The following is a 24189-nucleotide window of genomic DNA, read 5'->3' as shown; positions in this document are numbered from 1 at the left end:
GAGAGGTGGAAGGTGGAGCGTGGGGGGAGGGGGATGGGGGGGATTGAAGGAGCGGGGGGAGGGTGAATTGTGGGGGGGGGGGGGGGTGAAGTGTGGGAGGGGGGCAGGAGGCAGCTGCCACACATCACCTCCCGCCCCCCCCCACACACAACACGACACATAGGTAATGAGATAAAGAGGGTGCTGATGGTGGGTAGAGTGGGGGGCTACGCGAAGCAGGCAGTGCCAGCCCCCTCCCCACCAGCCCTTTCCACAAAAAGTACAAAAACATCCTTGCCCAATTACAGATAATCACCCTTAATTACCAATGCTGCCGCACGTCATTATGCCCAATTAGGATCTCTTATAATAATAAATAAGTCGACAATGGCTTTCACCCTTAGGAGCGTTACACATTCCCTGTGCCGTGCGTGCTTGTCCGGCGTAGATCATGGGCCGTGTCCCAGGGTACACGTCTCCCGAGGAGATGTGTGTGTGTGTCTGCTGGTGCAAGATGGATTGTTACAACAACGAAGGAGGGACGACGTTCACAACAGCGAGCGAAGAGATGTGAACTCCCTCGCCTGGCACGCAGGAGGTCGTGGGTTCGATCCCAACCCTGACCCCAGCTGTGTGAGTTTGCATGTCTCTCTCTCTCTCTATCCCCGTGACCTCTGTCTCCTCCACATTTAGAAGCGTACATGCCCGATGATGATAAGGAGCTACGTAGCTCAGTGGGGCCTTCCTTACCTGGTAACGTAAAAAAAATAACCAATTGTTTAGTATATATTCTTGGTTTCTTTCGGTAAAGTCACGTAGAAGGGAAACAATTCTACGTGGTGACTTTACCGAAAGAACCAAGAATACGAATCCATGCAGTCACGAAAGCTTCGAATCAAAATTTGTTTAGTTTAGTAAAAGCAAGCGAGAAGGCACGGAGACGGTGTGGGAGTACAGGTGGGTGCATCGGTCAGTGAACCAAAGTCAGTAAATCCACTTGGGGTCTCTCCCATGACTTCCTCCTGTCAGCACGGTGAGCTGACGTCACCGGCCGCCTTTGTCTCCCCAGTGGCGATGTTCACACGTCGCACCTGCAGCTACTCAGTGGAGGCTGAGTCGACCCGGGGGAGGCCCAGGACCGCGTCGGATAAGCGTCACCGGTTGGTGGTGTCCGCGAGCGGCGCGCTCACCGCTCCAGCACCGCTCACACGCACGCAAAGACAAAGATCCCCCGTGTAGCCTTGACAGACGGAAGGGGGCAAGTGCTGTTGGCGAGCAGCACCTGTGAAGGCCGGAACGGCACACGATGGGGTGGGTGGCCAGCAACCACGCCGGGCCGCCTTTGTCTCCCCAGTGGCGATGTTCACACACCGCACCAGGTACTCGTTTGAGGCCGAGTCGACACACAGAGGCACTTTGGAGTTTCAATGGGGGGGGGGGGGGGGGTCAGAATTTAGATTAATTAACGAAAGAGGGGGGAGGGGCGGTGTGTGGTGGGCCTGGTATGGAAGGGGGGGGGGTCATGTGAGGACGCGTTCAAGGTGTTCAGTGCGCGTGGTGTGTTAATATCGCCACTGGGGAGACAAAGGCGGCCGGGCGTGGTTGCTGGCCACCCACCCCCTCGTGTGTGCCGTGCCGGTCTTCATAGGTGCTCGCTAACAGCACTTGCCCCAACAGTCGGTTAAGGCTATACGGGGGATCTTTGTCTTTGTTTGTGCAAGGGTAGTCGCATGTGCTTGGGGAGCGGTGGTGTAGCGGTTAGCGCGCTGCGCTATGAACCCGGCGAACCCGAGTTCGATTCCCGCTCAACGTACTGGCAGTCTATAATGTAGACTGTAGCCTGGTTCATCTTCTTTGGTTCTTTCGGTAAAGTCACGTAGAATGAGAATAAAATAATAAATTGATAAAATAAAATAACACAATAATATTCTCACGACGTTTCGGCTACAACACAAGCGGCCTTCATCAGGTGAAGGGGCGAGACTGTCTGGTAGGACAGCGCTGGAGTGAGAGAGCCACGTTCAGATCACGGCCTTTAAGCCTCAAATTTCATAAATCGAAATGTAGCCTGGTTATTAACCTGAGCGAGCGTACTAGCAGTCTATAATGTAGACTGTAGCCTGGTTATTAACCTGAGTGAGCGTACTGGCAGTCTATAATGTAGACTGTAGCCTGGTTATTAACCTGAGTGAGCTTACTGGCAGTCTATAATGTAGACTGTAGCCTGGTTCTTAACCTGAGTGTACTGGCAGTCTATAATGTAGACTGTAGCCTGGTTATTAAGCTGGGCGAGTGTACTGGCAGTCTATAATGTAGACTGTAGCCTGGTTATTAAGCTGAGTGAGTGTACTGCCAGTCTATAATGTAGACTGTAGCCTGGTTATTAAGCTGAGTGTACTGACAGTCTATAATGTAGACTGTAGCCTGGTTATTAAGCTGAGTGAGTGTACTGCCAGTCTATAATGTAGACTGAAGCCTGGTTATTAAGCTCGGTGAATGTACTGGCAGTCTATAATGTAGACTGTAGCCTGGTTATTAAGCTGAGTGAGTGTACTGACAGTCTATAATGTAGACTGTAGCCTGGTTATTAAGCTGAGTGAGTGTACTGACAGTCTATAATGTAGACTGCAGCCTGGTTATTAAGCTTGGTGAGCGTACTGGCAGTCTATAATGTAGACTGCAGCCTGGTTATTAAGCTTGGTGAGCGTACTGGCAGTCTATAATGTAGACTGCAGCCTGGTTAAGCTGAGTGAGTGTACTGACAGTCTATAATGTAGACTGTAGCCTGGTTATTAAGCTGAGTGTACTGACAGACTATAAAGTAGACGTAGCCTGGTTATTAATCGGAGTGTACTGGCAGTCTATAATGTAGACTGTAGCCTGGTTATTAACCTGAGTGAACGTACTGGCAGTCCATAATGTAGACTCTAGCCTGGTTATTAACCGGATTGAGCTTACTGGCAGTCTAGAATGTAGACTGTAGCCTGGTTATTAGCCTGAGTGAGCATACTGGCAGTCTATAATGTAGACTGTAGCCTGGTTATTAACCTGAGTGAGCTTACTGGCAGTCTATAATGTAGACTGTAGCCTGGTTCTTAACCTGAGTGAGCGTACTTGCAGTCTATAATGTAGACTGTAGCCTGGTTAACCTCGGTGAGCGTACTGGCAGTCTATAATGTAGACTGTAGCCTGGTTCTTAAGCTTGGTGAGTGTACTGGCAGTCTATAATGTAGACTGTAGCCTGGTTCTTAAGCTTGGTGAGTGTACTGGGAGTCTATAATGTAGACTGTAGCCTGGTTCTTAACCCGAGTGAGCGTACTGGCAGTCTATAATGTAGACTGTAGCCTGTTTATTAAGCTGGGTGAGTGTACTAGCAGTCGATAATGTAGACTGTAGCCTGGTTCTTAAGCTTGGTGAGTGTACTGGCAGTCCATAATGTAGACTGTAGCCTGGCTATTAGCCTGAGTGAGTGTACTGGCAGTCTATAATGTAGACTGTAGCCTGGTTATTAACCTGAGTGAGTGTACTGGCAGTCTATAATGTAGACTGTAGCCTGTTTATTAAGCTTGGTGAGTGTACTGGCAGTCCATAATGTAGACTGTAGCCTGGCTATTAGCCTGAGTGAGTGTACTGGCAGTCTATAATGTAGACTGTAGCCTGGTTATTAACCTGAGTGAGCTTACTAGCAGTATAGAATATAGACGTATTGTTTTTTTCAGTTTCTCACAAACAGCACTTGCCCCATCAGTCTAGGACTGGAGGATCCATCAAACAGGAGCATCAACCACCGTCACCCCAACTCCGGTCATTCTCGCAGCAGCAGCAGCTGCAGCAGCGGCGGCTTTTGACTCAGCCAGACGCGCTTCTGCGGCCGTCTGGAACGCTCTTCCTTTCCGATATTAGGAAGCTGCCGGAGCTAGGCACTTTTAAATCATCATCTAGACTGACAAACTAAATTCTTTAGTACGCAGCCAACCGCGCTAATCGGAGGTTGGCTACGTACGCAGGTGCGAAAGAAGATCAGCATACGTGTAACATACGTGTGTACACATCGTATTGTTAAAACGTGGTCCTGTATCACCCCCTGGCGAACGTTCAATGTAATTACAGCCTCGTGCCTGCCGTGGTATGGTGGGGAGCGGTGGCGCAGCGGTTAGCGCCCTGCGCCACGAACCCCCGGCCACTCGGAGTTCGATCTCGGCTCACGATCTATAACAGTGACGAGTATCTGAACCGGTCCGGGGGCCTCCCCTAGGTTGACTCAGCCTCAAACGAGTACCTGGTGCGGTGAGCAGTAAACATCGCCACTGGGGAGACAAAGAGGGTCGGGCGTGGTGCTGGCCACCCACACTCCCTCGTGCGCCAGTGCCCGGCCTTCATCGGTGCTGCTTCTCCCCTAACAGCACTTGCCCCAACAAGTCTGCTAAGGCTACACGGGGGATCTTTGTCCTTGTACTGGGGCGAGTACGTCGGTCTTGCAATGCAGAGGTCACAGCGTCGAACTCCCGTGGAAGTTTGTGAAACCCTCCAACCCACCGCCTCTGTCCGCGTGTGATGGGGTAAAGTGTGCGGGTACTCTCACTTCTAAACTCTTTTAGTTGTATTTGACCAGGTAAGGGGCCGTCCATAAATGACGTCACGCGATTTTGGACGTTTTTTGACCCGCCCCTCGTCACACGGCGTCACAAAAAGTCAGACCCCCACTCAAATATGACGTCACAAAGCTCTGCCCCCCCCCCCCCAAACCATATTTCCATTTTGAAAATAAAACATGCTTCATATCGCTTCAAACTATTGTCATTGTAGTGCGTATTTAATGTGACGCTGCACTCTGATGTTGTAGGAGTGTTGTTATAACAATTAGTGTTATAACAATTTGATATTTATTTAAATTTGCGCATTTTTATGTGACGTCACATTTTTCAACCCCCCCCTCGTCACACATCGTCACAAATGTCTGACCCCCCCCCCAGGTGCGTGACGTCATTTATGGACGGCCTCTAAGACGCCGTTGAGCTCTGAAGCTCTGTTTGCAGAAGCGACCTGACCTTCACAAATGATAGCCCCACCAGAGTGGCCTTATCGTTATCGCGTGGATATGTACAGCGGCCCAAATAATCTAACACGCGTGACGTTGATTCTGAATGTGGAGGGAAACGCCGGAGGACCCGGAGAAAAACCCAAATATACAGCAGCAGCAGGCGTCAAGGGTCGGGATCGAACCCACAACCTCCTGTACACCGGGCGAGGGAGTTAACATCTAGCCACCGTGATGATGATGAGAGAGACACCGCAAACTCCAAATATACAGGAGTCAGGGTCGGGATCCAACCCACAACCTCCTGTATACCAGGCGAGGTGGTTAACATCTCCTAGCCACCGTGATGATGATGAGAGAGAGACACGCAAACTCCAAATATACAGCAGCAGGCGTCAGGGTTGGGATCGCACCCACGGCCTCCTGTATGCCAGGCGAGGTAGTTAACATCTCCTAGTCACCGTGATGATGATGAGAGACACCACAATCTCCAATTATACAGCAGCAGGCGTCAGGGTCGGGATTCAACTCACGACCTCCTGTACACCAGGCGAGGTGGTAACATCTTGCCACTGTAGCGATGCACTTTTGCACCTACATTGAAAACTCTTCCCCAAGACGTCCGGGCCAGCATTGGAAGAGTAGGCCAAATACAACCTAGAGCTGGGGCCCTCTCCCTCTCTGCCCCTCTATAAGGTGGGAGGCTAGCGGAAGAGTTGAACAGGCAATTGCATGGCTGCGCCTTTACCTATGTATTTTGAACTTCTTTCGCACCGTACGGAGGCCAACCGTGTTAAATCGGAGGTGAGCGGGGGAGGGTTTGTTGGGGGTGTTGGCGGGGGGGGGGGGGGTTAAGGTTTGACCCTGTTACGACGACCGTGGACACGTGGTCAACAGGTCAACAGGACTCTATTTCCATTCTCGCCACCTGATATTCTTTAATGTGCTGGCTCAAAACAAACCACCGAACAGATCTCAACTGAGCATCACGCGAGGCATTCATTTATTTACTTTAAAAATACATTTATCCCCCTGGTAAGTTTAAAAATGCCATCGCTATCCACGACAGCAGTCTTAAATATAATCACATTATTACTTAAGGTCATCAGTTTTCGGCGAGTTCCACGGACGGATCATTGACAGTTTCACACCTAGTCGGCTTTCGCAACCAATGTCATCCATAATATAGGTGTTTTGGGGTTAGATCGCGAAACAGGAGGATTTCCCCACAAAATCTGGCTGCTGTCCGCCCGGTCGATGCCCGTTGCAATTACTGGCGAAACGTCGTACTCAAGATTGTAAATGTTGTGGATTTTCTCTCCAATACACCGGTGTTGCTGTACTAGTAACGAATTGGCCACGTTCTGTTAACGTGACAAATCTTACCGATTTGGCTGTGTCGGGTGGTGGCGGGTTTAACGACACATTTATATATTTACGCTATCTAACTCGCACATTAAAAAAAACACCTGTATTGTAGAACATTTTTAAACAACGAAACTCTTTCACAGCTTCTTCCTACGGCAGTCAAAGAAAGAGTGGGACAATCTTTCCCCCCTCTACACTACTTCAGCTCTGAACGCCGCGCACCTAGTCTGGCACAGGCACTGATAATGACGGCACGACGTCCGACGTTTCGCTCCACGTGCCGGAAGCTTCTTCGGGGGGGGGGGTGGTGAATTAAGACGCCGTCTCGTGTTGTATATTGAACGTCTTCTTTCGCGCACCCGTACCGTAGCCATGCGTGCTAATCGGAGGTCTGTGTGCAAGGTAACGCGAGTACTCGGACATAACTCAATACTCGTGCATACCTGGGGGGGGTTACGGGGTGACCCGGAGGTAACTAATCGCTCGTGGATCTATTTTTTTTTACTCTACCAGGTACGGCCCACCGAGCCATGCAGCTCTTTTACAGAAGCGACCTGGCCACACAAATGAAAGCTGGGCAACAAAGCGGCTCATCGTCGCGTGGAAATAATTTACAGCAGCCAAAGACTCTGAACGCGTGACGTTCTTCACGCAACAACCGACGGGCTGGCGATTGGCGACAACGAGGCAAACCGCACACGTGGCCTGCAAGCCATCGCCGTGGAGGGCAGCGAGGGTTTGGTGGATCACCGCACAGAGGTTGTCTTTACGGAATTTATATGGCGCCTGAACCGAATTAACGACGGTACAACGTACGAATGTCGTCGTGGTGGTGGTGGTGGGTAGAAGAGGTGGATAAAATTAAATGAGAGGAAGCAATGGGGGAGAATCTGTGACGATGTGTGAATTGCGGTGAAAGCGAAATTGATGATAGCAAATGATGATTACTGGATTTAATGATTGGGGTTAATGAGTGATAGCCACGTTTCTCTACACACCCGTGACGTTGATTCTAAATGTGGGGCGAAACACCGGAGGACCCGGAGAAAAATCCACGCGACAACCACGATGAGAGAGAGAGACACTGCAAACTCCAAATATACAGCAGGCGTCAGGGTCGGGATCGAACCCACGACCTCCTGTATACCAGGCAAGGTGGTTAACATCTCCTAGCCACCGTGATGACGATGAGAGAGACACGCAAAATCCAAAAATACAGCAGGCGTCAGGGTCGAGATCGAACCCACGACCTCCTGTGTACTAGGCGAGGTGGTTAACATCTCCTGGCCACCGTGATGATGATGAGACACGCAAACTCCAAATATACAGCAGGCGTCAGGGTCGGGATCGAACCCACGACCTCCTGCATGGAGGAGGGGGGGGGGGGGTACAGAGCTTTATCCGGATACTCGAGTTTCCTGCCAGACGAAGCAGAAGTTCTTCCGTTTCCTGCCAGCAAGGCCCCCGGCAACGCGCGGCGTAAAACGTCGGACGTCGTTCCGAGCGGCGCGTTGGCGAGAGGTCACGAACGAAAGGGAGGGAACAAAAAAAAATAAACCGATGGCGTGCGTCGAGCGAGACGTGGAACGCGGTCGCGATTTCACACGAAAAAAAAGCCCTCCCCAGCGCGTTTCATGGAACTCTGGGCCGCATTCTCTTCATCCCGGGGGGGGGCGGCAACGAAAATAACGACAAGAGGCATTGTGTGTGCGTATGTGCGTATGTAGAATTCGGTACGACAAAGGAAAAAAAAACCTCCGTGTTTTTTTAAAGAGCTGCAACGCCGCGTGAATAACGTGACGAGGCAGTCCTTTAAAGAGCCGCAGAATTGCACACCCCCCCCCCCTGCTCCTCCTCCTGGGTTTTCCTGTTCCGCAATGCGAGACGCGCCCGCTTCGTTTTCTCCAGCGCGGTTCGGCAGACGCGATGGTGTCACTGAAACGAGCCGCGTCTTTACCACCCGACCGTGTGGTACGGAATTGCACGCGACATGAACTTGTTTTCATCCTACACATTTACCGTACAAGTTGTATTTGACACGAGAAATGTTTGGGTTGATGTCGGGTGACAATACAGTAAAAGGGCGGGTGTCGTATTACGAACCGTGAACCAACCCCCACCCCCCCCCCGAGTTTTCCCCACAATGCCTTAAAGTTTGCAGATCGCAGATTTTGCAGCTCGCGGATTTTGCCGACTGCAGCTATTTTCAAGGACGTAACCAGACCGGCCGCGGCGGGGCGTGGGGGGTTTTTGCCAGATTGAGCACAAACACAAGTCGAGTCACCCTGAAAGCGAAAAAGCTTCGGCCGCCGCTGGTCTGCGCCTCTCACTGCCTCGACAGTCTTCATCGGGGGGGGGGCTTCCTACGCCTCTCCCAGTGCGTTGGCTTGCCGCCAAAGACACGGTCAGCGGCACTGTCAACCTCCTTTGCGGGTCCCGTCCTCGTCTGAATCTCGGGTCCCGTCCCCGTCTGAATCTCGGAACGCGCAAGCGGCTCTGCGTTCATTTTATTCAGAGGGGCGTAGCGGCGCCGTTGTTCTTAAAGACATTGTTACTCACCGCAGAGAACTGTAGCGAAACGACCGCAGCTATACGATAGCCGGCGCCAAACTGTGCCACAAGCCAAGCCTCGGTACCGACAAAGTTATTTTATTTTATCATTCCGGTTTTGTTTTGATGACGTGCACGTACGTCATCGGAACAGGAAAGGGTTAATATAACCGCGCGTGATTGGCCACGTCCCTTTACGATCATCTGCCTGGCCAACCGGAACATGTTTCATCTGCTCAAAACCGAGCTATTGATGCTTTGAAATTTACATTGCCTTTGCGCTGTTTCGTCTTTTGGCGTTGTTCTCTGATCTAACACCGGTGGGGAGACAAGGCCTTAAAGGAGGCCGTCTCTGGTGTAGGCCAATCAGTTTCAAAGACAATGTCATATATTATCAGTGCATGTTTGTTTTGCATAATTTACCACAAATGCGTGTGGTTAATGCAGACTTGATGCCTTGCAATAGGTGTGTCTGTTTGGTGTTTGAACACCTTGAGACCTCCTGTTTTATTGCCAGGCAGGATAAATAAAAAACGATTCTTTTGTTATCGGGATACGTTTTGTTAAGTTTCAACTTTAAAAAAACGTTAAGTTTGTTTGCGTCCACATATATATATAAATATATACGAACACCGGTCACGTTTGTTACATTATTGTAAAAGAAATTCACAAATTCGATCGACGATTTTTTTTTTTAAAGACAACCAGGTTGAGGTGCTGGAGCCGGCACCGCTGAGAAGCCTGGGTTCGAATCCTGCCCTACAATGAGAACTGGGCTTCTCAAGTATCGCGAGTTGATGGCCCTCAGCCTGGTCGCCAATTACTTCATGTGTAAAAAAAACATAACCCCGATTACATTCAATTTGATTCTACACTTAGTTTAGCCGAATTCCACCCCTGAGAATTCACAATATCATTTTGGTTGTCACGCGGCAGGGGCAGGCAAGAAAGTACCGCATCCCCCCCACCCCCAAAGCGTTTCAATTCATTTTTTAAAAAGGTCACTATGAAGGGATCTCACAAGATGTTCTGTGATATCCGCTTCCGCGGGCAATTCAAAGACAAAAGATCCCCCCGTATAGCCTAAACAGACTGTTTGGGGCAAGTGCTGTTAGCGAGCACCTATCAAGGGCCAATCTCTCACACACACACGCGCGCGCACGCACGCCATTCTGGTATTTAATACAAGGGCGGCTGAAACCGGGAGTCAAACCCAGAGAATGCCAGCTCAGTGTCTCGAACCCCTGAGCCAAACTGCCCGTACCTGGGCTCAATAAACCCGACGCAGAAACCAATGTTTGGGCTAGCCAGTGGGCGGGCTAGCGGTGGAAAAAGCTAAACTAATAACTATTTTTTATTCTACGAGGTAAGGCCTACCGAGCTGTATAGCTCTCTTTCAGAATTTAACTGGCCACAATTTACAGCTCAACCAAGTGGCTCATCATCATCATGTGGAAATTCATAGCAGCCAAATACTCCGAACGCGTGACGTTGATTCTAACTGTGGAGGGGGCAAAAATCTGGAAGACCGGAGAAAAAAAAAATCCGAGCGACCACGGGGAGAGAGAAACTTGCAACCTCGAAATAACACAGCAGGCGTCAGGGTCTGGATCGAACCCCACGACCTCCTGATAACCAGGCGAGGGTGTTAATATCTCCTAGCCACCGTGACAAAGCAGGGGGGGAGAGAGCGAGCCCCTAGGGCTAACGCTGGGAGAGGTGGGCGAGGTGGGCACATGTTTCTCGTCGGCCTCTCCTCTGGGGGGAGAAGATGGGGGTTGGAAACAGCTGGGTACTCAGGCACGCAATTGATGCCGGATAGTCCGCAGCCTGTTCTGCACTGTGGCCGACGGTATTGCGCCGGCTGGCAGCACAGGCTGAAGGGGCAACCCGAGTAGCTGTAGTCCTTGCGCAGCGTGGCAGGGCTAAGCAGGTAGCACGCTGGGTTTGGTGACGAGTCCCCGGGCTAGTGCGGGGGTCGGCAATGGGAAAATAACATTTTTCTTTTTTTATTTCGCTAAGAATAAAATCAATCTCTCAAGGGCCGCGCAAATGCACGTGGTCAATACGAGACGGTGGTGTGGTCCTCAATAAATAACGCACACGAAGCGGTTCCTTTAAAGGGCTGCATGCTGTTTCCAGAACCGCAGGTTTGCCGACCCCTGGGCTAGAGCTGGTAGTGCAGATTGGGTTACGAGCCTCAGCTGAGAAGGTTAGCCGGTGGAGACTGGCCGAGTGTCAGGTCTGCGTGCTGATGGGTGCGGGCGGAGTCGCAGGGCTGAGCTGGTAGTGCCAGCTCAGTGGCAGGTCCTGGTACAGGGTGCCAGGGCTGAGCTGGTAGTGCCAGCTCAGTGTCAGGTCCTGGTACAGGGTGCCAGGGCTGAGCTGGTAGTGCCAGCTCGGTGGCAGGTCCTGGTACAGGGTGCCAGGGCTGAGCTGGTAGTGCCAGCTCAGTGGCAGGTCCTGGTACAGGGTGCCAGGGCTGAGCTGATAGTGCCAGCTCAGTGTCAGGTCCTGGTACAGGGTGCCAGGGCTGAGCTGATAGTGCCAGCTCAGTGTCAGGTCCTGGTACAGGGTGCCAGGGCTGAGCTGGTAGTGCCAGCTCAGTGTCAGGTCCTGGTACAGGGTGGCAGGGCTGAGCTGGTAGTGCGTGAGTTGGTACTCAAGTTTTTTTTTTGTTCAATTGTGCTTCTCGATTGCATCGGTTGCCGCTCCGGCACTTGTTTCTATACTTGTGTGAGGCACGACATCGGCATCATAAACGATGATGATGACAAGTCTTGGTTGAGGATAGCTGGGCTTTGTTGGTAGCTAGTTGCGGGCGGAGTTCTGAGTCCTTGTGTCGAGTGGCTGGGCTAGGCTGCTCGTGCAGGTTTAGCGTACGGAATGCCGAGCTCCCGAGGCCTCGTGCAGGCTGGCCGGGCTAGCTGGAAAGTTCCCGCGTGGCTCCCGCGTGGCTCCCGCGTGGCTCCCGCGTGGCTCCCGCGTGGCTCCCGCGTGGCTCCCGCTAGGCCCTGCGGTAGTAGCGCCAAGCGACCACCAACCCGACCGCCACCGCCGGCGCCAGCCACAGCCAGCAGCAGCTGGAACCACACGGAGCCGGCGCAACACCGCGACGGGGAGACGAACGTTAGCCACGCTTCATCATCGTCATCATCATCACGGTCGTCATCGTCGTCATAGTCGTCGTCATCATCGTCTTCGTCGTCCTTATCAGTCATCATCGTGGTCCTCGTCGTCGTCATCATCATCATCGTAATCATCGGGAAATTGAGTTGCGACTAGGATTCAGCTACTACCGCGATTTAATTTTTTACCAGGTAAGGCCCACTGAGCTATGTAGTTCTTTTTCAGAAGTGACCTGGCCTCAAATGATAGCTCAACAAAGTGGCTTATCATCACGTGGAAATCTATAACAGCCAAATGATCTGAACGCATGTCGACTGTAGATGTGGAGGGAAAACCGGAGGACCCGGAGAAAAACCCGCGCGACCACGGTAAGAGAGAGACACGCAAACTCCAATTATACAGCGGGCATCTGGATTGGGACCGAATCCACGACCTCCTGCACACCAGCCGAGGGAGATAACATCTCACCACCGCGGCACCCCCACTCCTCCTAAGGCCACACTGCCAATACAATAATCGATTGTAGGACGTAATTATGATCTCCTAACAACCCCCGGCCACCACAGTTACATCACAAAACTTTTCACAGCTGAAACGATGACAAACAACATGGACCCTTGGTTCGGATCCGGGTTGCAGCCACTGCCCTTGATTCTCAACCAGTCATCACCAATGACTGAGCAACAACTTCTAAAAATGACATTCCATTAAATTGCATTCTGCACTTCATTTCGCTCAATTCCAGCTGTGAGAGAGAGCGCCGCTCCCCTGGCCATGCGGACGAGAGGCGACGTGAAAGGTTCTGCGACGGATGCTTCCCGCCTCATGGCGCGACGCCGAAACGTCACGAGTTAGGATAGAATTCAGGAGTAAAATTTGTGGGGGGGGGGGGGGGGGTCGGTGGGGGAAATGACGAAAGTAAAAAAAAAATATTTTTTTTATTTTAGAAGGTAGAAGAAAGCAAAAACGTGAAACTTGCGGAGCACGCACCATCTGGCAGACGTTGGCGAGGAGCACCCCGGTATTTTCTTCGCCTAGAAAAACAGAAATCGGGGGGGGGGGGGGGGTGGCAGCAGAGAGGTTAACTACCTCCCCTGGTATACGGAAGTCGTGGTGGATGCGATTCTGACCTGGACGATGCCTGTTGTATATTTGGAGTTTGCATGTCTCTCTCTCTCTTTCTACCCCGTGGTCGCGAGGATTTATCTCCGGGGCCGCCGTTTTTTTCCCTCCACATTTAGCATCGGCGTCACGCGTTCCGAGTGTTTGGCCGCTGTAAATATTCCACGTGACGCTGAGCCACTTTGTCGAGCTATCATTATGTGTAGGCCTCGGCAAGGTAAGGTAATTTACCTTTTTTACCGGGTAAAAATGTAAAGGTGTCGACATGCCAAGGGGTAAGGTAAAGGGTAGGGTAAAGGTAGCGCGAAGTATTACCCGGTAAATACGGTGCCTTGTTTACTGCTAAAAGCTCCGTGGCGCAGTCCATGGCCTCCATTTAATAAGTAATATTTTTAAGAATTTTTTTTTTAAAACACGCTTTAATGAAATCTACGAGTAATGGCAGAGCTCCACGACTCCAGGAAGTGGCCCCGAAACTTGCCACAACGTAAGGGACCGTGGGCAATTACAGCCAACGTCAGTTGACAATGGACAATTAGACCCAAGCTGAAGCATAACATAAAAAAAATGTTTAAAAATATTTGTATTTTTTTATGATAGAATATAGTATTGTCATCAATATGACATAACTATACCAAGTTTGCAGTCGAAACCACATTGGGAAGTGGGTTAAAATTGAGTTACAAGATTTGAGGATACAACAACGACAACAACAGTGAGTTAAAAGAAAGCGTACAAAATTGGAATAATCGAAGAGTATTCTATATGAAACAGGTCCCTGCAGGGTGGGCTGGTAGGAACATTGGAATTTTGCGCAATTTTACGACATTGTTACGTAAAATTGTGCAAATTGAGAGCGTCTTCCCACCTTTTTGCCCTCAAAATCGTTGAGGGTTCTTCGGACAAATTAACCTCTTACACCCAACAGCACGAGATTTCACTTCGTTAAAGTATTGAAAGGGGACGGACGGACGGACACATTAATCTATTGCAGGCTGGTACACTCAGTTTACAACTTCGTTCCTACCAGTATAAAGCACTCTACCTAGCATTTACTTGTTATAGACCTTTTTCATGTGCAGTACCCCAGTAATTACCCTGTAATCGGGTAATTTGTATGGGGTAAGGGTAAAAGGTAGGGTAAAGGTAGGCTCGTTGCTTTTAACCTTTTACCTTACCTGCTGAAGGGTAAAAGGTAGGGTAGAGTGATTGTATTGTGGCAAGGTAAAAGGTAGGGTAAAGGTAGGCTCGTTGTTTTTACCTTTTACCTTACCTTGCCGAGGCCTAATTATGTGTCGCGAAGTCACACAGCTCAGTTGGGGCTTTACCTGGTCAAATAAAAAAAATAATTGCTTGTAGTTTTCGTTTTTAGGGAAAACCGGGTCATCCCCCGGTGACGAGAAGCAGCGGACTCGGGACGGAGCGCACACGGCGGTAGATGTGACGGTTCACCGGCACCGGGGTTTCTGAGCCGAGCTTGGCAGTGCCAGCGTGGTGCTAAGTGCTCGCACGTCTCGATCGCCACACGCGCGCCGCCGGATCAATTATCGAGACGCTCCTCGCTCGATCGAGAAGGCGACCGACCGCAAAAACACGTCAACAAGTCCTACTGCTAACTACTAGATTTATTTTACAGAGGTCCAGTAGTATATATATTTTTTAAGTCGGACCTGTATTGCATCGAGTGTGTGGCATAGCAGGGTTAACGTATTTGGTGTTGTCGGTGTGGATCAGAGGGATTTAGAACTCTGTGCGTTGATGCCTTTCTTACCTGCGGCCTTTCCAACATTGACCCTTCCTGCAAAAGATAACCGACAATGTTAACCACGATAGTAACCACGATATAAGAATAGGTTTTACCCTTTTAACTGGCACAAAAAAAACTGACACCTTTATTCAAGGCATCATGTTTGCAATAACCACAACATAAGCAGTCAAAATGCAAACAAAAAAGACAACTCTGATAATAATATGCACTGTCCTTGAATTTGATTGGTCCGCACCCGAGACAGCTTTTCTTAGAGCCTAGTCTCCATTGGTGTTGGACCAGAAGACGCCAAAAGGCGTACAACTCAAAAACAGCGCACTATCAGAGTATTGAGGGCTCCGGGTGAGCATTAACATTATGAGACCTTTGCCAGAAACAAGATATAAGAATAGGTTTTACCCTTTTAACTGGCACAAAAAAACTGACACCTTTATTCAAGGCATCATGTTTGCAATAACCACAACACAAGCAGTCAAAATGCAAACAAAAAAGACAACTCTGATAATAATATGCACTGTAACCACGATGGTAACGTACACACGCACTTACCGCGTGATCTCACAATGCGCTTTTTCTACAATGCAGATCTTTCATAAGGGAACACTTTTCGCTGAGTTCAATTCCCACAGCCAAGATCGTCGATGGATATATCTGAACCGGTTCTGGGGCTCCCCTAGGTCGACTTGGCCTCAAATGATTACCTGGCGCGGTGTGAGGAAAAGTCGGCCAGGCGTGGTGTTGGTCACCCGCCTCTTCGTGTGGAGTGCCGGCCTTCGTAGGTGCTACGCGCTAACAGCACTTGCTCAAAAGTCTGTTAAGGCTATAAGATAGGGGATCTTTGTTTTTGCGTCTGCGTGGAGTCTCTGTGCGAGTATCTGTGTGAGCGAGTCTCACTGTGCGTGCGAGAGTCTGAGTGCATCCGAGTCTGTGTGAGTCTGTGTGGGTGGAGTCTGTGCGAGTCTGGCAGTGAGTCCACGATACTGTGTGCGATTCTGCGCAAGTCTCACACTGTGTGCGAGTCTGTGAATGAGTCTGTGATTGAGTCGGTGAGTGAGTCCACGTGTGTGTGCGATTCTGCGTGAATTAATCTCCGTGTGAGGAGCCCGTAAGTGCGAGTCTGTGAACAGGTGTGCCTCAAAGTGATCCTGGCCTGGCACAGGTGCCGTGGTGATGTCACCGCCACTCGGTGGGGATTGGCGGCCGCCGTTGTTGTTGTGCTCATACCGTGTCAAGCTCGCCGATGTAGTACTGCTGCATCATCTCGCGCGCGTCCCCCGAGTGACCCGCGTCCTCGAACGCCTCCGTCGCGTCCTTGCCGGACTTCTCCAGCAGCACGGACTCGCCGCCGGGGTGCTGGGGACCAACGCGGCGAAGTACGGTCAAACAAACAACACGATCAAAACACCATCCAAATCAGAAGCTTAAGATTCAGTGCTGGAGGACGGGGGAATCCGACAGGGATGTGAAAACTCTTTTTTTTTCGCACGCGTCCAGTATGGGACACGGAGTCGGCGAGTTATGACTGCAAACAATACAAAAACAATAACGATAGGAGTGCAAAATAGAGACAAAGGTAAGCAAAAGTCACTAAGTATAACAATTAATACATTAATGCATTGATTGTATAAGTCCGAATTATCAATCTTGAGCAAGGCAGCAGCAGCAGCAACAACAACAAAACAGAGTCCCAGACCACACCGAGACAACACACAGTAGCAGTCCTTCAATAAAATGGAGCGTTAAAAGGCAAGGGGGTCAAGCCTCGATCCAACCTTTTCCTGACAACTGCTCTCGTTGGACACTGTTATAGCGAGCAGCACCTATGAAGGCCGGCATGGCGCACAAGGGGGTGGCGGTGACTAGCAACACCACGCCCGCCCGCCTTTGTCTCCCCCAGTGACGATGTTCACACACCGCACCAGGTGCTCATTTGAGGCCGAGTGGACCTATGAGCGATGGTTGTTGGCCGGGTTCGAGGCGCAGCGCGCTAACCGCTACACAATCCATGCTCTTTGGTTCTTTCGGGTAAAGTCACGTAGAGTAGAAAACGAAATAAATCACGACGTTTCGATTGCAACACAAGCAATTGAAACGTCGTGCTTTAATTTATTTTATACCTACTACGTGGTGACTTCACCGAAAGAACCAGCGTATGGATTCCCTGCAGTCACGAAAACCTCAAATCTAGATCGCTACACAACCGTTCCCCGCAATTATTGACACACTCTGGCTACGAGGTTTAGGTGAATTAGTTTGCAATACAGGCAAACGATGTTCAAACAGCAAAGAGACAAAGCTATTGCAAGGCATCAAGTCGGCATGAAGCACACATCATTCTTTTGCTAAGACGTGCAAACAAACATCCTTTGAGAAATCTACGCATTGTCTTTGGAAATGATTGGTCTACACCAGAGACGGCCTCCTTTATAGCCATGTCTCACCAGTGTTAGACCAAAGGACACCAACAGGCAACGGCCACAAAGGGTAAAGCCTATTAATTATATCTTGATTTGAAGCTTTCGTGGCTGCAGGAATCCATTCTCTTTGGCTCTATCGGTAAAGTCAACGTAGGTAGAAAAATAATAGATCACGACGTTTCGATCGCAACAACAAAAAAAACTGCTTAAGTAGGCCTACTTCAGTAGTGCTTTTTTCTTGCTGTGGTCGTCACACCTGATGACGATCGCTTGCTGTTGCGATCGAAAACGTCGTCACCTATTACTTTTCTACCAACCGCGGCGACTTTACCGATAGAACCACAGGCTATGGAATTCCTGCAGTCACCAAAGCTTCACATCTCATTAATTCTGTTCATCATTTTGATGGAAGGCAAAGAGGGTCCCAAATGATATTTCAATGATCCAAGTGTGGAATTTCTGGGTTTTTTTGTTGTGCGCAGTGCGTCACTGGAGGCCGGACCACGGTACCACCAACTCGCCGCCCGCTCTCACCGCTGGACGGGACCCGACCGGGACGCGTAGCCCTCAAGTTCGGTGTCTCCGACCTCAAAAAACCACCCGACGGTCACCTCATGGGAATCCCCCGTTTCGCTTCCGTAATTCAGGCGCAGGGTCACGCAAATGCAGGCCAACGGGTGGTGTGGTGTTGGGACGGCTGTCTTGAAAGGTTCGACAATGATCGGGCAGGAGGCAATAAAGACAATGATCGCCCGTGTAGCCGTTAACAAGTTGTTGGGGGATAAGTGCACACCTCTCGATGAGCACGCTTGGCTAAGTATGGTGTGCTGTTAAGCGGGTAGCCATTGAGGTCGGGACGGCAACACCAAGGCGGTGAGTGATCAAGTCAAGTCAGCTTTATTGGTCACATACCCATGCATTCACGAGGTACATGGCAGTGGGAGGATTACGAGAAGATACAAAAAACGTTTTTTTTAAATCTTCTCGTAATGCTCCAATTAAGCACTCTGAGAAGGCGGAGGAGCCGGATGCATAGGTGTAAACCCGTAAGATTTACCCCCGTATTCTTGGACAGGGAGATTGAGTTTTCAGGTCCATACGGCGTACAGCCGGGCAAAACTAAATAATGCCTATTTGTTCGTGTGTGTTTCTCTCCCTTGCGATGGGACTTTGTACGATGAACGTTGAGACTTATAAGGGGCACGGGGTGACCAATATAAGGTCTGAATTGGTCTACAGTAAGGTAGGCACTAATAAGGGGTTGACAGGTATGTAGTAGTGTAGTGTATAGAGTAATGTATAGTAGTGTAGTGTATAATGTACTGTATAGTAGTGTATTGAGTAGTGTATAGCAGTGTCGTGTATAGTATCATACCTGTCAACCCATACACAGTTTACCCCGTATTCTTGTACAGGGAGATTACATTTTCAGGTCCATACGGCGTACAGCCGTTTCAATATAGGCAAAATAAGTAATATATATGTTAAACTTTATTTAAAAACACGCTTTTATTAAATGTACTAGTAATGGAAGAAATCCACGACTCCAGGAAGTGGCCCCGAAGCTTGCCATAACGTAAGGGAACCGTGGCCAATTACAGCCAACGACAAGTTGAGTGTGGGACAATTAGAGCCAAGCCGTAACATAACATATACAAAAGAATGTTGAAATATATATATTTTTTATGATATAATATAGTATTGTCATAAGTATGACAAAAGTATACCAAGTTTGCAGTCGATACCACATTGGGAAGTGGGTTACAATTGAGTTACAAGATTTGATGCAACAACGACAGAGTGAGTTAAATGAAAGCGTGTAGTAAAATTATAATTTGTTTATCTACCCCGTTACCACCATCCTGCAGTCCACCCGTCCACAGTACATAGACGCCATCGGTTACAAGGCGTCTGCACGAGAAGAGGCGGGAGTGGTCACATTTTACCCCACCGCTCGCGGACTGGTCCCCCAACACGCCTGGCGCCTCTCTCGTTCTCACTAATCGAGTGGAATTAATGAATCGATGTCTCTCTGTCTGTCTCTCTCTCCGTCTGTCTCTCTCTGTCTGTCTTCTCTCTCTGTCTGTCTTCTCTCTCTGTCTGTCTTCTCTCTCTGTCTGCCTCTGTCTTTATCTGTCTCTCTCTCTCTATGTCTCTCTATGTTTCTCTCTCTGTGTGCCTCTCTCTGTCTGTCTCTCTCCGTCTCTCTCTCTCTGTCTCTCTCTGTCTGTCTCTCTCTCTGTCTGTCTCTCTGTATCTGTCTGTCTCTCTGTCTCTGTCTGTCTCTCTGTCTCTGTCTGTCTCTCTCTCCGTCTGTCTCTCTCTCTGTCTGTCTCTGTCTCTCTATATCTGTCTCTCTGTCTCTGTCTGTCTCTCTCTCCGTCTGTCTCTCTCTCCGTCTGTCTCTCTCTCCGTCTGTCTCTCTCTCCGTCTGTCTTCTCTCTCTGTCTGCCTCTGTCTTTATCTGTCTCTCTCTATGTCTCTCTATGTCTCTTTCTGTGTGCCTCTCTCTGTCTGTCTCTCTCTCTGTCTCTGTCTGTCTCTGTCTCTCCTCTCTGTCTGTCTCTACTCTCTGTCTGTCTCTCTCTCTGTCTCTCTCTGTGTCTCTCTGTGTCTCTTTGTCTGTCTCTCTCCCTGTGTCTCTTTGTCTGTCTCTCTCTCTCTCTCTGTGTCTCTCTCTCAAGGAATGTCGTCCCCACGAAATCGAGGAATCGAATCACCCCGAGGAGGTCAAGGAAGTCGGCCCGGATATCCGAGACACCACGAAGCCCCCTTGTTGCCTGTGACAGATCTCTTGGGGCCAAGTGCTGTTAGCGAGTAGCACCTAGCAAAGACAAAGATCCCCCGTGTAGCCTTCAACAGAGTTCTGAGGGCAAGTGCTGTGAGTAGCACCTAGCAAAGACAAAGATCCCCCGTGTAGCCTTCAACAGAATTCTGAGGGCAAGTGCTGAGTAGCACCTAGCAAAGACAAAGATCCCCCGTGTAGCCTTCAACAGGCTTGTGGGGCCAAGTGCTTTTAGCGAGTAGCACCTAGCAAAGACAAAGATCCCCCGTGTAGCCTTCAACAGAGTTCTGAGGGCAAGTGCTGTGAGTAGCACCTAGCAAATACAAAGATCCCCCGTGTAGCCTTCAACAGAGTTCTGAGGGCAAGTGCTGTGAGTAGCACCTAGCAAAGACAAAGATCCCCCGTGTAGCCTTCAACAGAATTATGAGGGCAAGTGCTGAGTAGCACCTAGCAAAGACAAAGATCCCCCGTGTAGCCTTCAACAGGCTTGTGGGGCCAAGTGCTTTTAGCGAGTAGCACCTAGCAAATACAAAGATCCCCCGTGTAGCCTTCAACAGAGTTCTGAGGGCAAGTGCTGTGAGTAGCACCTAGCAAAGACAAAGATCCCCCGTGTAGTCTTCAAAGACTTGAGGGCAAGTGCTGTGAGTAGCACCTAGCAAAGACAAAGATCCCCCGTGTAGCCTTCAACAGAATTCTGAGGGCAAGTGCTGTGAGTAGCACCTAGCAAAGACAAAGATCCCCCGTGTAGTCTCCAACAGACTTGTGGGGCCAAGTGCTGTTAGCGAGTAGCACCTAGCAAAGACAAAGATCCCCCGTGTAGCCTTCAACAGCCTTGTGGGGCCAAGTGCTGTGAGTAGCACCTAGCAAAGACAAAGATCCCCCGTGTAGCCTTCAACAGAGTTCTGAGGGCAAGTGCTGTGAGTAGCACCTAGCAAAGACAAAGATCCCCCGTGTAGCCTTCAACAGACTTGTGGGGCCAAGTGCTGTTAGCGAGTAGCACCTAGCAAAGACAAAGATCCCCCGTGTAGCCTTCAACAGAGTTCTGAGGGCAAGTGCTATTAGCGAGTAGGCGCCCTATGAAGGCCGGCACGGCACACACAGAGAGATAAAATTAGGGTGTAGGTGGTGCTGGTGCTGGTAGCTGGGTGGCCAGCAACCACAGCCCGGCCACACGACCAAAACCTCGCATCGCATCGCCGCTCGGCTCCTCACCTCGGCGGCGAAGTCGCTGACGTCGTACACCTTGCCGTGGATGACGAGGCACAGGCGGCCCGCCGCGGCCCGTTGCTTTACCTCCTCCATCCGCATCAAACTCTCGCCCGCCACCGCCATCTTCCGATTCCTCCTCTCCTCACGGCCGGTTGCTTCGACCACGTGACCCCGGAGTAGGGCGGGGTTAAGGAAAGGGGGTGTGGCAAGCTGAGTCACGTGGTTTCCGGGTGTGTGTGTGTGTGGAGAGGGGGTGAGAGACCACGTGGCCTCAAAGTGCACCTGGCCTGGCACGGGCACCGTGGTGACGTCACCGTCACTTAGTAGCGAATGGCGGGCGTTGGTTATATTGGTGGGGTTTGGTACAGTAGGGGGCACAGGTGGTGCATTTACCAGTCATCTCAGTCGGTCAACCCGTGACACCTGCTGGGTCTGTCCCGTGACCTCCTTGCCAGCGGGCGTTCGACACCTCACGTGGCCTTTACGTGCACATAGCCTGGCACATGCGCCTTTGTGACGTCAGCGCCACTTCGTGGCGACTGGCGGTTGGGTTTGGAAGATGAGGGTCACGTGGTTTTAAGGCAGGGATCGGCAACCTGCGGCACTTGAAATTCGAACAAAAATGGCACTTCTTGTTTTTGTGGTTGCCGACCCAGGACCATCGAAGTCCAGTTTATCGTGGGCAGCGGTCGGCAACCCGCGGCCCGTTAAAGGGCTGTTCCGTGACAGCCCAGAAGGGTGCGGGGGAGCGACCACGTGGTTGGGTTTAGTGAAGTGAGGGGCCGTCCATAAATGACGTCACGCGATTTTGGACGCTTTTTGACCCCCACCCCCCACCTTCGTCACACGACGTCACAAAAAGTCAAACTCCCCCTCCAAAAAAATATAAAAACATGCTTCAAATCGCTTTAAACTATTGTCATTGTAGTGCGTATTTAATGTGGCGCTGCACTCTGATGTTGTAGGAGAAAACATTTATTTAAGTAAAACGTGTGGTCTATATTTATTTAAAGTTGTGCATTTTGATGTGACGTCACATTTCTCAAACCCCCCCCCCTCGTCACACATCGTCACATGCCTGACCCCCCCCTAGGTGCGTGACGTCATTTATGGACGGCCCCTGAAGGCCACGTGGCTTTAGGGGGGTGAAAAGTGTGCGGGGGAGATACAACGTGGTTGGGTTTGGTGAAATGAGGGCCACATGGTTTTAGGGGGGTAAGGGTGCGGGGGAGAGACCACGTGGTTGGGATTGGTGAAGGGCCACGTGGTTTTAGGGGGTAAGGGCGCGGGTGAGAGACCACGCGGTTGGGTTTGAAGTGAGGGCCACGTGGTTTTAGGGGGGTAAGGGTAAGAGACCACGTGGTTGGGATTGGTGAAGGGCCACGTGGTTTTAGGGGGTAAGGGTGCGGGGGAGAGACCACGTGGTTGGGTTTGAAGTGAGGGCCACGTGGTTTTAGGGGGTAAGGGTAAGGGGGAGAGACCACGTGGTTGGGTTTGATGAAGTGAGGGCCACGTGGTTTTAGGGGGGTAAGGGTGCCAGGGAGAGACCACGTGGTTGGGTTTGGTGAAGGGCCACGTGGTTTTAGGGGGGTAAGGGTGCCGGGGAGAGACCACGTGGTTGGATTTGGTGAAGTGCCACGTGGTTTTAGGGAGGTAAGGTGCCGGGGACAGACCACGTGGTTGGGTTTGGTGGATTGGGGGCCATGTGGTTTTAGGGAGGTGAGAAGGGTGCGGGGGAGAGACCACGTGGTTGGTTGGGTGGAGGGCCACGTGGTTTTAGGGGGGTAAGGGTGCGGGGGAGAGATCACGTGGTTGGTTGGGTGAAGTGAGGGCCACGTGGTTTTAGGGGGATGAAGGGGGATGCGTGCGAGGGGAGACCACGTGGTTGGTTTTGTAGGATGTGCAATCAAGCTCAGTCCCACAGCTCGCGATATCATGTGATACCAGATCCACGATAATCGTATCGTTCACACTGTACTAATACATTTTGTTTTGATCGTATTTTGTTTCTTGTAAATTTCGGATTTTCCTGAGGAAAAACATTTCTGGAACGCCGAACGCAAAAACGTATTGTTAGTAAATAGCCACTGTAGGGTGCTTATTTAATTGAAGCGGCGCTTTGTAAACGGTTTTACTGGGGTAAATCCCAATGCAATGGTGACAATCGTGACGTAATCGTTCTCGTGTGACGTGATCGTTCTCGTGTGACGTAATACGCGTGATGTAACCGTTCTCGTGTGATGTAACCGTTCTCGTGTGACGTAATCGTTCTCGTGTGACGTAATACGGTGTGACGTAATCGTTTCCGTATTACAGCAGCAGCGCATGTGCGATACGGATTGTGTTAAAAGTTGCAACAGCGAGAAGACTTGTGTCATTCGTGCGTTGAGTGATCTTCCCGTTGCAGAGCGCCTCGATGAATCTTTATTCCGAGTACAGAAAAGCACAAAACGCAAAGCGATAAAAAAAAATCATAATTGCAGCCTTTAAAGAGAAACCACCCGATGACGGACGCTTGTGTTGCGCCCGAAACGTCGTGATTTATTTTGTTTTATTTTATACCTACGTGACTTTACCGAAAGAACCAAAGAGTATAGAAACCGATAGTTGATAATCGCGATATCGCGGGGCTTCGATAGCCGATCGTGACACACCACGGCAAACTCCGACACGGAAAGTTGGGCCAACATTGTTCGTGCAAATCCAGGACCACGATCGCCATGCGTCGTTTTTTCCCAGTCGTCGGCCCTTCCTCCACCTGGAACACAGCCACCCCGCCCTCGCCCACTCCACAATTCACAGCGCTGACTCTTTATCCACCCCT

General features: G+C 50.5%; 1 protein-coding gene across 1 annotated transcript; it reads right to left on the bottom strand.

Annotated features, from left to right (window-relative positions):
- Positions 1–5997: 5997 nt before the first annotated feature.
- Positions 5998–21593, bottom strand: LOC116954063 (cytochrome b5-like). The gene is made up of 5 exons (XM_032974476.2): positions 21369–21593; positions 16179–16307; positions 14958–14984; positions 13055–13098; positions 5998–12018 (listed from the first exon to the last, which is right to left on the bottom strand). The coding sequence occupies exons 1-5, from the start codon at positions 21486–21488 to the stop codon at positions 11943–11945; spliced, it is 396 nt and encodes a 131-aa protein (XP_032830367.2). The 5' UTR covers positions 21489–21593; the 3' UTR covers positions 5998–11942.
- Between the last annotated feature and the right edge of the window lie 2596 nt (positions 21594–24189).

This window comes from Petromyzon marinus, chromosome 54, assembly GCF_048934315.1.
Source record: "Petromyzon marinus isolate PM22_M1 ecotype Great Lakes invasive population chromosome 54, UKy_Petmar_22M1.pri1.0, whole genome shotgun sequence".
Taxonomy (NCBI): Eukaryota; Metazoa; Chordata; class Hyperoartia; order Petromyzontiformes; family Petromyzontidae; genus Petromyzon; species Petromyzon marinus.
The sequence above is the reverse complement of the archived record's forward strand: the minus strand, read 5'-3'. Positions and strand labels throughout refer to the sequence as shown.

Bases quoted from the DNA above. Each gene is read 5' to 3' on its own strand.
- LOC116954063 (XM_032974476.2), bottom strand. From the start codon at position 21,488: ATGGCGGTGGCGGGCGAGAGTTTGATGCGGATGGAGGAGGTAAAGCAA. The intron at 16,308-21,368 runs GTGAGGAGCCGA...GTTGGTCCCCAG, and splicing joins TCAGCGACTTCGCCGCCGAG to CACCCCGGCGGCGAGTCCGT. The intron at 14,985-16,178 runs GTATGAGCACAA...TATCTTTTGCAG, and splicing joins ACATCGGCGAGCTTGACACG to GAAGGGTCAATGTTGGAAAG.